Source organism: Danio rerio, chromosome 21 (assembly GCF_052040795.2).
Source record: "Danio rerio strain M-AB ecotype USA chromosome 21, GRCz13ab, whole genome shotgun sequence".
In the NCBI taxonomy this organism is placed as follows: Eukaryota; Metazoa; Chordata; class Actinopteri; order Cypriniformes; family Danionidae; genus Danio; species Danio rerio.
In genome coordinates, this window is record NC_141041.1 from 12,439,701 (window position 1) to 12,456,051 (window position 16,351).

Consider the following 16,351-nt stretch of genomic DNA (forward strand, 5'->3'; position numbering starts at 1 on the left):
CCATCGTAATACAATAACTCGTCTAATCACCCTAACCAGCCTAGCTTACCTAATTAACCTAGTTAAGCCTTTAAATGTCAATTTAAGCTGTATAAAAGTATCTTAGAAAATATCTAGTTAAATATTATTTACTGTCATCATGGCAAAGATAAAAAAATCTTTTATGAGAAAGGAGTTAATAAAACTATTATGATTAGAAATACTGTATGTTGAAAAAAATCTTCTCTCTATTAAATAAAAATTGGGGGGAAATAAACACGGGGGAGGGGGGTTGGGGGGTTAATTCTAACTTCAATTGTATGTAACTAAAAAATGAAATATGAATTGAAAAATGACCCTAAAATAACACAAATGGTGACATCAAAGTCAATTCACTCAACTAATACTCTAATTATAAACAGCGCTAATTATAAACAGCACTTCATTTCATCATCTCTATAACCTGCACATTATTATAAAGCGTGATGTCATTCACACTTAATAATGTCAGGGTGGGGAAATCACTTCATGCGCTGTTAAAAGAGAAAAGAGAATTAATAAGGCGCATAATGGCCAGGTCTTCCTGGGAAGAACAAACGTTGATGACTAAATATTAATGTAATAATCTCAGGGTAATTATCAGTGATATTTATACACTGAGGTTTTTGGCATCTGTTGAGAGAACAGGAAGAACCAGTCCAACGCCACATTCCTGAAAGGAAGACGGTTGAATAGACATCGCAGCGCTCAGAGGGCCTGATTTCACTCCGCTGTAGGGACAGATTGAGGACGTCGCTTTAACTAACCGCTTAATATTCACTTCTACACTACTCTTTCTGGATTACATACATCTCCATTGAGGAGCCAATAACACCATCCAACACAGAGAAATCCTTGAGGATACAGGTAAGATGATGATGATGATGATGATGATGCTAACTTGGTGGTGACTTGATTTATTTTATTTTAGTTATTCTGTAAACTGTTTACTTCATTATACTGCAAACCTGTGTGATATTCTTGGGAAAACTTAAAACACACTGCGGTCAAAACAAAACTGGACTACACTGCAATTTTCCAAAATATTACATCCTGAGGATCCAAATTTTGCTTTGTTTTATTGTATCAGACAAAAAAAAAAAAAGATATTTCATCCAGATTTAGTTTTTTTTCCCCACACAATTAAAGGTAGTATAGAATTCTATCGACTTTCGTTATATAGACGGGTTGTAAAGTGGATTTCTGCAATTTTCCAATATCCTGAGGATCCAAATCATATTGCTTTCTTTATTGTGTCAGACACAACTGATGATCATTTATCCAGAGATTATTTTTTGTTCATACAATTTAAAGTATTTTTAAGATTCCATCCACTTTCCTCATGTTTATGAGTTGTAAAGTCTATTTACAAAAGTTACGTTGTTGTAAAACTGAACTGTTTTGTTAATGAACTCATTTGACTGATCTCAGTTAGTCATTGACAGTCATCATAAGTGGTGGATTAGTAGTTATCAATGAGACAAACTAATTGCTTGATTGAGTCAAGTAATCCCTTCGACAGCTTATCTATACAGCGCTGGTTGTTGTTTATAAATCATATTGATTAAGTAAACTGACCACAAAAAACACACTATGTACATCGATTTGATGTCAAAACTTTGTTCCTGACCACCAAAATAATGTTACAAAAAGTATAATAAGAGGCGTTTTATTCATCTGAAAGCTTCAGTTCTAAATTTACATTGTTTTTCGCATCTCTACAATGCATTTAAAGTAGTTTGGTATCAAAAAGGGCTGTGCTGATAGTAGATGTAAGGTTTGATGTTGCTTTGATTGCCATCAAATCGATTAGCATTGTTGATGTGTTTTTTTACAGTAGGTGGCAATCATAGCACCTATGTCTTCAAAGAGGGTGATATGTAGCAACTTACCAAAACACTAAAATCAGTTCCTCTACACTGTAAATCAGTCAACTTTATCAAATGAAATGAGAGTAGTTAACTCAAATTTGACAGTAAGTTAATTCAACTCATGTAAAAAAGAGTTTTAAACTCAGCGTTGAAGGTAATTAAATAGCTTATTCAACTTAAACGGAGTAAGTTCACAGTACTCATATAGATTAATTTTTTAGCTCAAATGGTTTGTAGCAATCGGTGTCCTCAAACAGTTTGAGTTGCCTTAACTTATTGGGTTTTACAGTACTCAGTTGGTTTGAGTTCTCTTCATTTACTGGGTTTTACTGTGCTCAAATTGCTTTGTTTACTCCAATGGATTAAGTTCACAGTACTTATTTGTGAACTCAAATGGTTTGTTCCAAATCGGTTTCCTCAAATATTTTGAGTTAACTTAACTTGTTGGGCTTAACAGTGTATGATTAGGAGTTAATGTAAGTGGTACTACATAGCACTGCAATTAACACAAAGAAGCTAAAGCCCCCTTTTTCTGTGTGTGCAATTTGAAAGCCTAAAATTTCTTAGGGTTCATGATTCATAACTGGATCCAGAAAGAAAAAAGACTTAAAAATTGAGGTTTTCACAACTATTTTGGACTCTCATAATAACCTTTCAGTGAACAGTTTTTAAAAGAACACATTTAAAATCAAAGTTTATTTATTTTTATTTATCATAGTTTGTTAACGTTCGCAAATTCTAAAAGGCTTTTTTTTTGTGTGGGTAAAAAATCTTTAACTTTTTTAAAAATTATTTTAGGCATTTATATATATATATATATATATATATATATATATATATATATATATATATATATATATATATATATATATATATATATATATATATATATATACACACTGCACAAGAACAAACATTGACTCGTACTTTGGACAAACAACAGACAATATAAAAGAAAGCAACAAAGAAAACATACAATCAAAACTAGTGAGGGTGTATAGTTTAAACCTCAGAGGGGTCAGTGGATTGCTCTTGAGATGTAGATTTGTCAAATAAATCAAGAAGTTGACCCCAAGTAGGCAAACATTTTCTCATGGAGCTAGTCAGTAAAAATCTGAGTCTCTTCATCTGAATAACAGACATCATATCAGAAATTCAGTTAAAGTCTTTAACTTATTTAACGTTTTTTTACTCAGAAATACAAATGGTTCTTTTAAAATATGTTGACTAAATGGTTATTTTTCAGAAATCAAGAATTGATTTTCATTTGCACTGTGCTTGCGAAAACCTTTTTTTGACCTTTATATTTAAACATTAGTTCACCCAAAAATGAAAAATCATCATTTGCTCACCGTTCACTTACTTCAAACTTGTATAAGTTTAATTTGTTGAACACAAAAGAAAATATTTATAAAAAGGTTGGAAAGCTTTACATAACTATTGAGACCATATAGTATTTGCTTATCCTACTATGGAAGTCAGTGGTTACAGGTTTACAGCATTCTTCATAACACTGTTTTTTCTGTTGAATGAAAAAAAGAAACTCATAAAAGTTCCCAGTATGCAGTTTTTGTTTTTAAAAGAAGTCTAGACGTCTAAACGTCATCTTGGCTAAAAACCAGGCTAAATTTGGGCTGTCAGTGAAGACGTCTAAGATATGCCAAAACTAGACTAGTCATCAAATGAACAGAAATGAATGACCACACTATGTTGTCGATCTAATCTGTCTTTTTGACAACTAGTCTAGTTTTGGGGTATTTTTAGATGTCTATTAGATTTTCACTGACAGTCCAAAATTAGCCTTGTTTTAGTTGAGCTGTCTAGTTTAGATGTCTATTAGTGGTCTATTAAACACAAAATTGTGTGCTGGGGTTTGGAATCACTCGAGACTGAATAAACTGTAAACTCATTTTTTGGGTGAACTGTACTTTTAAGAGTGAACTCGTATTTTTGTGTGTGTGAATCTAAAATAACTTTTAGATGGAAAAGTTCCTTCACTGAACTATAAATACCTATTTAGAAGCTCTTTTTTCAAACATTTGTTAAGGTTTGGTGGTGCTTTTCAGACATCATTCAGGAAATCCATCAACATGCACCTGTTAAAAACAAGAAATATGAGAACAGGTGTCATGAGTCGTTAACAATAAGAGATTTAATATTGCCGTCAAGCCGCCTTTTCTACTCGTGCACGGATAAGAATCGTGTGCGTCAGACGCGTTTAGATTAATAACTTTTACCCGAAAGTCATGGTACACGAAGTGCTTATGATAGTCAAGTCATGTGTTTCAGATGTTCTTGATTATTCATGATTAAGATATTAATCTCTACACATAAACAGACACACGCATCTTTCGAATCAAAGGAAGAAAGTTAGATTGGCTATCGCAAAGGGGTTTATTAATTAGGATGATAATAAGGAAATACCAAGTTATTGAAGATAAATTATAATAAATGGACATTTTATACACATATAAGGCATTCTAAAATAACTGAAACAGATAGGCCTATTACCCATTAAACGTTTGTCTCAAATGAAATTAAATGCCACTATCAAAATTAGTTGTGAAGTTAAATGTAAAATATGTCTACTTATGTTGTTTTTTTAAACAGTTAATATTGATAATTTAATTATTAGTCAATTGTATTGCTTAATGATTTGCAGCAGACAGTAAATATCCACCAAAAAGGATGGCCGTTTAAAATGTAGGCCTATTTGTTAAAATAAGTGTATTAAAATTGAATATTTTTAAAATATTAAATATATTTGCATATAATTCCAGTATGTTCATCATTTAGATTTAATAATATTATTATTTTTATTTTACAGTAAATGGGTCAAAATGAAAAGGTTTTAAGCATCAAAATAAATAGTCCTATTTTACACTGTAAATTACAGCTTGTCCTGTTTATTTTTTTCCCCGAGCAAAAAAAAATGATGATCATATCATATGATAGTTACCAATTGTTTTTTTGGCCATTTTACAACTACAGTCCTTTGAAGCATTAAACAAGCATATAAAATCACTTTTGTTTATTGAATTTGATGCCGACACCAAACTGGGACGTCCCATCTATAACACTAATAAACAAAAACTAACTTTGTGCAAATATTTACCAAGTAGTCTATAATACTATTAATAAAATGTTACCTTTGTAATGATCCAATACGTGGAGTGTTGAAATGCTGATACTGTAATTCCAGGTCAGCATGATGGAGCAGGACGTCCCGCAGGAGAGGAGCACAGAACTGGGGGATGAGATGTCGGAAGAGAGGTTCCTCAAAGACCTCTACCTCTTTATGAAAGACAGAGGAACTCCTATTGAGAGAATACCTCATCTAGGCTTCAAACAGAGTGAGTGAGAGACATACGTGAAACTCCAGGGGGGAAAAGCCACTGTAATGCAGAGTTTGACAGAAAATGAGAGAGAAGCCTCTAGTTAAGCTGAATTCTGCAAAACATTGGCTTTTGGGGAACAGGATTGAACACTCTTGATCTAAAAAATAAACACATATCAGGATATTAACATGTATACTTTGTTTTTCCTTCCCAGTCGATATGTTCCTAATGTACAAAACAGTGAAGGAGCTGGGAGGCTATCAGCAGGTAAAAAATACAAATTACACAGAACACAATATTAATGAAACTGATTGTATTCAAAATTAATTTTCGTAAAGATTATTAAAAGGGCTAGTTCACCCAAAAAATGAAAATTCATTCTTGTTTCAAACCTTTATCGGTAACCTTTAATGACATCATTTAAAACAGTCAAAATATGGTCAAGCATTTGGTAGAGCAGAAAGTAAAGAGTTAATAAAGCATAAGTACAATGTAAAACATGTAATTTACACATTGTAAAGAATTATTAATTTCAGTGTGAGTATATTAATTAAGGCCACATAAAATAAATTTGGATGCTGTATTCTGTTGAGCACAAAAATATTTTGAAGAAAGCTGGAAACCTGTATCCACTGACTTACATATTCATATTACTATGGAAGTCAGTAGATACAGGTTTCCAGCTTTCTTCAGTATCTCTTCTTTAGTGTTCAACAGAAGAAAGACAGTCAAACGGGTTTGGAACAAGCAGAGGATGAGTAAATGATGACAGAATTGTCAGTTTTGGTTGAACTATCCCTTATTGTCTATTCCAGCCAAAGGATAACACCATATGCATGTTTTTGTATTCTGTCAGTGTCAGCGTGATTAATATTGACCAAATTGTTGCTTAGGAAAAATCTTTGTTGACTTTCATGTGTTTAAACTAAACTAAACAAAATCTAAATCTTAACCTGTTTTTTGTATACTTTCCAGGTTACTACACAGCAGCTATGGAAAAAAGTTTACAACATACTTGGAGGAAACCCACGCAGCACCAGCGCAGCCACATGTACTCGCAGACACTATGAAAAGTATGTGCATGTTACTTTAAAGGGGTCATTGGGCTTGTGATATACATATATGAGGTATCTGTACTAGTTCCTTCATGAGAGAACCCTCTAGCCTTAAAAGGAGAATTACTTCTGATCACACTGTGCTTTCCTGACAAGATGTGCATGACAATCGTAGCTTTGCTTTATCACATTTGCAATGAATCACCCAGCCTATAATTATTATTTTTAAAATTAAAAATAGACCTTAAAGAAAAAGGAAGTTCATGTTACGTACATATATTTCATGAATACATTTTCAAACCTCTCTTTGTTCGACTAGGCTTCTTCTTCCTTACGAGTGTCACCAAACTGGATACAGGGATGATTTAGTCTTCAGGAGTCCTCGACCCCAAAAGCGCTTCCATCCGAGCAGTTACCATGACTTTGAGCAGGAGTACCCCAGAAATGACAAACGGCCAGATTTCCGACACCTCCCGGTATTTCCTCAGGTATGACATCTCACAGTGGCATTCAAGGAATGAAAACTACCAGGCACCAAACTAATTAAATCCATCTCTTGTCTGCTTTTCCTCTCAAGACCTCTCCGAGTATGTTTACGGAGCAGAGACCGATTTTTAGCATGCCTAGTCCATTCTTTCCACACGGGAGCACACCTATGTCCAATTACATCGCTCTTCGGGAATCCACCCTGCCCCATTTGAGCCTCAACCCTTCTCAGGATCTTCCCAGAACGCCTGCTTCATATATGAGTGTACCATCTATGGATGCTCAGATTTGCAAACGGTCCATAAAAACACTACGTGACCTGGCTAACGAGTACAGGTCAACAGCTGGTTTGGAGGAACCTCTCAACCTTAGCCGGACAGAAAACAGACTTGAAACATTGAGCGACACACCTTCATCTTTCAGCCCTTGTTCCAAAAAGCCCAAGTTCCTCAACGAAGCGTCTTCTCTTTACCCTCAAAGGAGTTTAAGTACAGAAGAAGGTGCAGAACAAGAAGAACCAGCTGATGAGACATCAACTGGAGAAGCGTCCGTAAGATCTGGACCGAGTCCACCGAAGCCTGATGTCATTGACCTCACCTCATCTTCCAATGCAAATCCAGTCCCAAGGAGACCAAGTCCTCCCTCGGTCAATCTCTTCAACCGCAGACCACACTACTCAGAGGCAGTCACTATGAAGTCCCGGGAACGAGACTTACATAAAGACTGGGTGAAGGAAGAGTCTTCTGGTGCACCCGCACCCAAGTTGGTGCACCGAAGCAATCCCCTTGGACTCCCAATCCCGGAATCCAACAGCAATATGGAGATACAGATTCCTCTAAAGCTTCTTCATGAGCTCATAAGGAGAGGAATGATTTCCAACCCGGGATTGACAGCAAATGGCTCTGCGTTTCAAGACCCAACCAAAGCCGAGGCACAACCCGAGCACAAGTTCCATGTGCGATCACGTTCAGAGAGCTCAGAGAGTTCATTCACAGCTGAGGAGCCAGCCAATTTGAGTCTGAAGAGTGCTTTTAGAAACCCGACAGATCCCATCTCTCAAGATAATGCCATGAAGAAGCTCAGACTCTTTGGTGGCAATGGGGTTCCGACAGATTCAAAGCCCCAGATGTTCAGTTCTTATCAGGTAAACCACTCTCTTAAAGTTACGTTAGAAAGGGATGCACCAAGACCATCTCAACCCAAACTGGTGCAAGTTCCTGTGATAAAGAACCAAGAAAGCATGAATCACAGACTCCACAGTTACAGTGAAGAATCTCCACTCTCTTTGACCATGAAGCTCGGAAGGAAACCAGAGGTGATGGCAACATCTAACACTGAGGCGAAGGAAATACCTTCTTCCCCACTTCTGCTACCAGACCACCTCAAATTCCTTCTGGCTAACCTGCCCTATAGACTGGAAAGAGGGCAGACGTTTTGAGAACTTGCACTTGTGATCATCGGTCAATGTCATAATCTTGCCAAATAACTCAATACAAATCAGTGAATAAGCTGAAAAGAGCAATGCTGAGGATAAACATGATGGACGCATGTCAGTGAATGGAACATTTGTTTATAATGTACATATCCATCGAAAGGGTCAGCTCAGGGAAGAAGTGGAACTTTGCTTGTCAAGTCATCTTTATTTTTACAATGTTGATTACATCAATGCAGCTTTACACAGATGAAGAAAAAAGAATAAAAGGCCCTAATAATATTTGCAAATTGCAGAACATATTTAGCAAATCAGGCAGGCCGAAGTGATAGTGGTATGCTGGTATAGTTCTAGATAGCACAAATAAGAATTTGAATGTCACTTTTGAAGGACAAACTAATGAAGAGCAGCTACACCGACCCAAAGCAGAGCCAGAGGCCACAGTGCCAAAGAACCAAAACTCCACCAATGGGTGTGAAGAACAAACTTTGGGAGAAACCAAGCTCAGTCATGGGACCCCTCCTACTCTGGCTAAACAGAAAGAAGGCAGAGCTGCAGTTTAAAATATTTTGGAGAGACTGTGATCAATGATCATACGTCATGTTGAAGGTCCAAGTAGGTCACCGGTTGGATGTTAAGATTAATAGAAGTTTGTTTGTATGTTTGTCTGTAAATACCCTTGGCTTGTGAGACTGTTCATAAGCAATGATACAATTTTGTTAACTCTGTAGCACGACTTGTAGCTTTATGAAGAAGCACTGATATTTTGGCAGCCGTTTTTTATTTTGTGATTTTCTTTTATTATTAAAATGTAAACAGAAAAGTATATATAAGTTTGATAATTTGTTTTATTTGTCCTATTTCTATTACAAAATGCTAAAATAAAAGTTTTTTTTTATAATTTCAATTGTTCTTTCTTCACATTGCAAATATCTCACCTTGTTTCTTACCGGCCAGCTAGCTCTCTGCAACTCTTACATGGTCACCCACGGAAGCTAAGCAGAGCGGCGCTTGGTCAGTACCTGGATGGGAGACCATTTGGAAAAGCTAGGTTGCTGCCGGAAGTGATGTTGGTGAGACCAGCAGTGGGTCCTAATGCCCCACTATATTGATGGGGACTCTATACTGCTCAGTGAGGGCAGTCTTTCAGATAAGAGATAAACCCTCTGTGGCTTTTAAAAATCCCAGGATGTCCTTCGAAAAGAGTAGGGGTTTAACCCCGCCATCCTGGACAAACTTGCCCACAGTCCATCATGGCCTCCTAACCATTGCCATATAATTGGTCTCATCTCCACCAATCAGCTGGTGTGTGGTCTAGATGTGTTTCTTTATTTAATCAGATAAGAAACCATTGATATCAAGATCTCATTTACAAGGGTGACCTGGCCAAGAGGTCCGCAACACATGACTTATGAAAGAAAACATAATAATATTAATAATAAATTGAAAATTAAAATAAAATAAAAAATACAGTTTAGTTGTTCAGCTATACCACCTTACAATATGTTAAAAACACATACCTTGAGAAATAGACTTGTAGTTGTTAAAAGGGATAGAGGAAAAATATTTGATTGGGATGAGCTCAGACATTTTTAGTTCAGACTGAAGAGTACATGGGGCATATTATAAAGAAAGGAACTTAGGTAAGGCACCAGTCCCAGAAGAGCCTTGTAGACCAGAGTCATCCAGTGGGTGTCCCTTCTTACATTCAGAGAAGGCCACTTAGCTTTGGCATACAGTTCACAATGTCAAATTATTATTATTTTTTGCCTTCTTTTGTACTGAATACAAAACTCCCAATATACAGTACCTTAGACTCTGTAGGGTTTAGTATACAAGTTATTTCACTGGTTGCACAGGAAACAACTGGAATATCTTAAAATCTACTCTTGCATGTAACATCCCGTTCAATAGATTACACTTTGACTTATATTTGGAGCATGACATGCTGTGACTTATGCATTCATGCAAACACACACCCACAAACAGAAAATGGCGGGGACTTCCACTCATTAATTTTATTATATAACACGACTTAAGTACACAATTGTCATATAAAAAACAACAGATTTTTTAGAGTCTGTTCAAAGTCTCTAAGTCTGGTTTATGGATACAATTGTGAAAAGTGTCCAACAACCTTTCGTTTACCAGATACCATCATTTTACAAATGTGTAATCTATTTCACTCCATTTCTCAATCAATTACTTATTAAAATAGTTGAACAACACATATAAAAACCCAACATTTTATTTGTCAAAAAGACACGATCACTGCGCAATTCGCTATTTAAGAGACTGTTTTCTTACAGTAAATGCATATGAGGACATATTTGATCAACGCATTCCAATTCTCTTAACACAATTACACCAAAAACCAGTAAGGCCTACCTTTCCGGTTATCGATGACAACTTGTTATTAATCTTGACATATGCAAACTGTAAAGAGGTGAGACGGGGATTGATTTGAAATGTTTGTGGCTAATTAAAAAAATTTAAATAAAATTTGTACACTTGACAAAGATCTTTTGTATTTGAACCCGTTAAAAAAAAAAGAATAAAAAAAAAAAACTTGACGTGAGATTTGTTTGCTTAGTTCTCCAGAATGGCCTTGGGTGATTATATTAAAGAAAAAAGAGCATCAGTCTTTCAAACTCTTGTCAAGCAGGATTTTGAACTGTCGCTTGTAGCAAGTAAAAATGTTCCAGTTCACTTTATAAGTGATTTTAATCCAGCTGTAGAATCAAATATATACAACCAGACCCGGACGAGCATTAATACAAGAAACTTGTACCCCATGAAAAATATGAATACTACTACATGTGCTGAAGTGTAAGCTGGTGCACTTTTTTGAATATATTTCATACATGCTTTTCAGTTTTCAACAATTGTGAATTGAGAAATGACTAAGTTAGAAGACACGTCTTTTACAATAGAATCATTCATCAACAGAGAGCGCTTTGGAATGCTTGCTTCTGATTGGTCGATCTCAACATTCTTATTTTTGCATATTGACGATTCCAGATTGAGAAATGACTAAAGAGGAAGAAAAATCCTTCATAATAGAATCATATATTCAATGATTACACAGTGCTTTGGAATGCTTGCTTCTGATTGGTTATTCTCAACATTTTTATTTTTGCATATTGACGATTCTAGATTGAGAAATGACTAAAGAGGAAGAAAAATCCTTCATAATAGAATCATATTTTCAATGATTACACAGTGCTTTGGAATGCTGGCTTCTGATTGGTCATTCTCAACATTCTTATTTTTGCACAATGACGATTTTGTTTAGTCTTCAACAATTGCAAATTAAGAAACAAGGAAGAAAAATCTAATAATAGTGCTTGCTTCTCATTGGTCAATCTCAACATTCTTATTATTGTTATGTTTATTTTTAGTCGTCAATTACAAATTGACAAATGACTAAGTTAGAAGACATGGCTTTCATAATAAAAATAACATAGAACGCTTTGGAATGCTTGCTTCTGATTAAATATTCTCAACATTCTTATTTTTGCATAATGACGTTTTGTTTAGTCTTCAGCAATTAAAAATGAAGAAATTACTAAATAAGAAGACAATTCTGTCATAACAGGAGCATATTTTGAATGATATACAGCACTTTAAGAGTGCTTGCTTCTGATTGGTCAATTTCAACATAATAAATTCTAAACTCATTCATTCATTTTCTTGTCGGCTTAAACCCTTTATTAATCCAGGGTTGCCACAGCGGAATGAACCGCCAACTTATCCAGCAAGTTTTTTTATACAGCGGATGCCCTTCCAGCCGCAACCCATCTCTGGGAAAAATTCTAAAGTCTATTCTGATAAATTAAATTTAAACTGTTCTTTTTTGGCTGCTGGCCTCACCGCAGTCAAAATTTGCTCTTTTAAACTCCGTCATCATTTGTTTTACCTTTGCAGGCATGGATTGTAATGTTGTAACAAACTATTTGATTAATATTCTCGCGCTTATCGAAATGCATTACATGACTGTTCATTTATTGCGCAAGCCCAAGCGTGGCCAGACCTCGTATAAAATGATAAAAGCTAAGCCCGAATCCTTCCAAACCTGTCAGGTCCCGTCGGGTTGGGGCAAAGATCTTTAGCTCTACTAGGGATTATAGATCGCAAAACTTTGCAGTTTTAATTTTAGCGTTTTTTTTTTTTTTTAAGCATGATGGTAAAACATAAATGCGGTTACAAGTGTATTACAACATGTGTTTGTTGTAAAAATTCATAATAATAACAAAAAATACTAATTTGTGCATCTTCTTAATTCTGGGTGCAGCTATGCTGTCGTTGTGGCTTCTGTATTCTGGGAAATTTTCTTATCCCTTGATCTCGAGTGTGGTCCTAAAAAAAATCTCAGTTTGAAGGGGTATCTAGCCCTTCCCCGTAGCCCTATGCCTCAAGCTAAAGAGAATTGGGACACCCCTACCCCTTCACATGAACACACAAAACGAGAGGAAAGGCTAAGGAGTAGAACTGGCATTGGGCCTTAATCTACAACCATTGCAAATTGAGAAATAACTGAATATGGAAGAAAAATATTGAATTTTCTACATATTTTATATGATTATACAGCGTTTTGAAATGCTTTCTTCTGATTGGTCAATCTCAACATTCTTATTTTTGCAAAGTTATGTTTATTTTCAGTCCTTAACAAATATAATGTGAGAAATGACTTTGTTGGAAGACACATCTTTCATAAAAGAATAACTAATAACAGAATCATTAATCAACAGAGAACTCTTTGGAATGCTTGCCTCTGATTGGTCAATCACAACATTCTTATTTTTGCATATTGACAATTCCAGACAGAGAACTGACTAAAGAGAAAGAAATATCATATTATAATCATATTTTCAATGATTACACAGTGCTTTGGAATGTTTGCTTCTGATTTGTCCATCTAAACATTCTTATTTAGCTAAATTATGTTTGAGTCTTCAACATTTACAAATTTCCTAAATAAGAAAAAAAATCTGTCATAATAGTATCATATTCTGCATGACTATACAGCACTTAGGAATGCTTGCTTCTGATTGGTCAATCGCAACATTCTTGTTATAGCATAACGATGCTATACCATAATTACTTAATGCCACTGGCAACACATTTCCGAGCAAGTCTATTGTGTGTTCCAATGCTTAAACTTGACAACATTTCAAACTGAATATGAAAGTGTATTTATTCATTTTTTGGCATCATAATAATTGGTTAATAACGTACATCACTCTAACATTAGGGTTAAGACTGAAATAATGATAAACCACTGAGGTTATTTGGTTATGCACTTTGGAAATTTTTAAAAATAAAAATTCTAATTTCGATTTGCCAATAACAAACCAAAATGTTGCACACCAAATCTTGTGACGGGGTGTGTTGAGAAGTGCACAAAACAGGTTTTTTCTTTAGCCTCGTTCCATCCTTCAGTAACTGCAACAAAGAAGCACAGGGAGAGGAGCGTGAACAAACAAATTAATTATATAGACAAAATCCTGTTTTGATTCTTTTGTGGTGTGGCAAACATTTATGCCGTGTATTCAGGGAAGTCTAAACTGGAAATGTGACTTTGTGAGATTGCGGAACTGCAGCCACAAATCATATTTAACAATCCATGCAATCTATGGCATCTCCATGTGTTCCTGCCTCCAAATGCTACAAATGCATTCACTGCATTAAATGCCCTAAATAAAACTTGACATTTTTAAGTGTGTTTTGGTATAAGAACACAGATCCCAAAAACAATTCAAAAGGAAACGCAAGATAAAGTGAAAGAATCACATACTGCACGCATACACATTACAACACGATATATTCAATGAATGCAATCGGCCTCAAGCCAGATTCCTCAGAGCTATTATCACGGTTCAGTTGAAGATAATGTATGTTTGCTAACAAAAATATACACTAGACAATTATCATTTGGGTTGGCCGACGCTTTTTGACACTGCACTGCAAATATTTTGGGTGCAGTCCTGTTGTTACTGTACTATAAGTAGTTTTGTTTCCATCCACCTATATTTATTTTGGAACATCACATTAAAAAAGGGTTTAATGGAAACGCCAAGACGTCAGTAGACTTGAAAAAGGCATTTAAAAAGCATGTGCACAACTGAGTAGGATCAACTGGGCAAAATCTAATCGCAATTAATCACATTAAAAAATAAAAGTTTGTTTTGATGCAATTTAAGTGTATTGTGTATATTTATTATGTATTTACAAATACACACACATGCATACTGTATATTTGATAAAATGGTTATTTATATTTAGATATAACGTATCAATGTATGTTATACCAATTATCTATAAATTTAAATATCTATGTATCTATGTAGTGAGCTAAGCTATTAGCTACTCTACCCAAAATGTAGCTTAACTACAGTGAAAGCTAACCTCTGGGAAATGTAGCAAGCTAAGCTAAAAGCGACATAGCAGAAGTAGCCTAGCTTTATCTTTCATCATTCATCATTTCATTTTTAAATCGAAGCAATTTAAATCCAAGTCAATCATATCTTAGAGATCAATAAAACTGTCAGTGAAACATATGAGGCAGAATAGTTCAGTTCAGTTATTTACTGTAAATAATATGCTGTACAAAACAGAAACAAATTATAGTATATAACAGCAAAAACCAAAAATTCAAGAAAACTAGCTGTTTTTACACGTTTAGAAAACTATAGTAATTTATAGTAAATGGAAATATTTAGGAATAAGCATTACATTGTATATATATTTACAACTCTTCATTAATGAATTACACTATATAATAAAATACCATTAGTAACTATCATGAACTAATAGTAATTACCTTAGTGTACTTTAGCCTTACTACAGTAAACACACACACACGCACATATATACATACATACATATTCATATACATACATACATATATATATATATATATGTATATATATATATATATATATATATATACATACATATATATATATATATATATATATATATATATATATATATATATATATACATACACACACACACACACATATATATATATATATATATATATATATGTGTGTGTGTGTGTGTGTGTGTGTGTGTGTGTGTGTGTGTGTGTGTGTGTGTGTGTGTGTGTATGTGTGTGTATATATATTTATATACATATATATATACACACACACACACACATACACATATATACATACATAAATATATATATATATATATATATATATATACATATATATATATATATATATATATATATATATATATATATATATATATATATATATACATATATATATATATACATATATATATATATATATATATACATACATATATATATATACACACACACACACACACACACACACACACACACACACACACACACATACATATATATATATGTTTCACAATAGGTGGCGACAACCAGCTATCAAAAATGTGTAATAATTCTTCCAAAATGATAAAATTTGTAATGAAGCATGAAGTTTTTATGAGTGAATTACTGAATCATTAATTGAGAATGAGACTAAACAATAAATGTGTTTTTTTTTTTTTTTTTTTTACAGTTCAGCTTTAATTTGAATTTAGCTGGATATTTCCTGATTTTTCCTTTTTATTAAAATGACAAGTTCTGATTTATGTTTGTAAAAAGCAAAAGTTGTTTGCAGTATGCTGCTGTTTTAATGGATGCAAATCAAATAATCTTTGTTTTGGTGTTCTGGAAAATGGTCTGATCCGTAATGTGATCTGAACCGTGAGATTTGTGATTTGTTCCACCACTAGTTTAGTATTTTCTTCTGAGATACAAGCAATTTATTACATAAGAAAAAAAGGATTCTCCTAATGAAGCAAACTGCATTTTTCTTGTTGATATTTTTAGAGCCAGTTTGTCTATTTGACTCATTGGATGGAAATGCTGCTTTATTTGCAAACGTTTTGCAATAGTCCACCTCTTTGATGTTTAATTTGCATCTTTGGACGTAAACATACTGTAGCTAAACATTTCACTGGACCATTTTAGTCATGTAGCGTAAGTTACCATTGATCAAAACCTAATCAAACCCAACCTATATATTTTTTTTTTGCCTAAAAATCAGATTTAAACTCAAATTAAATATCTTACCAGGGTAAAATCACAAACCTGGTAACACTCTATTT

At 34.2% G+C, this 16,351-nt stretch overlaps 2 protein-coding genes across 2 annotated transcripts in view; one reads left to right on the forward strand and one right to left on the reverse strand.

Moving 5' to 3' along the window:
* The first annotated feature begins 743 nt into the window (after window positions 1-743).
* On the forward strand, window positions 744-8,454 carry arid6 (AT-rich interaction domain 6). The gene is given in 6 exon segments (NM_001080201.1): window positions 744-885; window positions 5,092-5,242; window positions 5,442-5,494; window positions 6,203-6,300; window positions 6,602-6,770; window positions 6,860-8,454. Coding segments are annotated over 5 exon segments (1,812 nt in total). The 5' UTR covers window positions 744-885; window positions 5,092-5,097; the 3' UTR covers window positions 8,207-8,454.
* A 4,381-nt stretch (window positions 8,455-12,835) lies between these two features.
* Window positions 12,836-16,351, reverse strand: part of rtknb (rhotekin b) — a 71,424-nt gene continuing 67,908 nt past the window's right edge. The window contains 1 exon segment of the mRNA NM_001328566.1: window positions 12,836-13,645. Coding sequence (NP_001315495.1) covers window positions 13,639-13,645 — 7 coding nt within the window. The 3' untranslated portion in view covers window positions 12,836-13,638.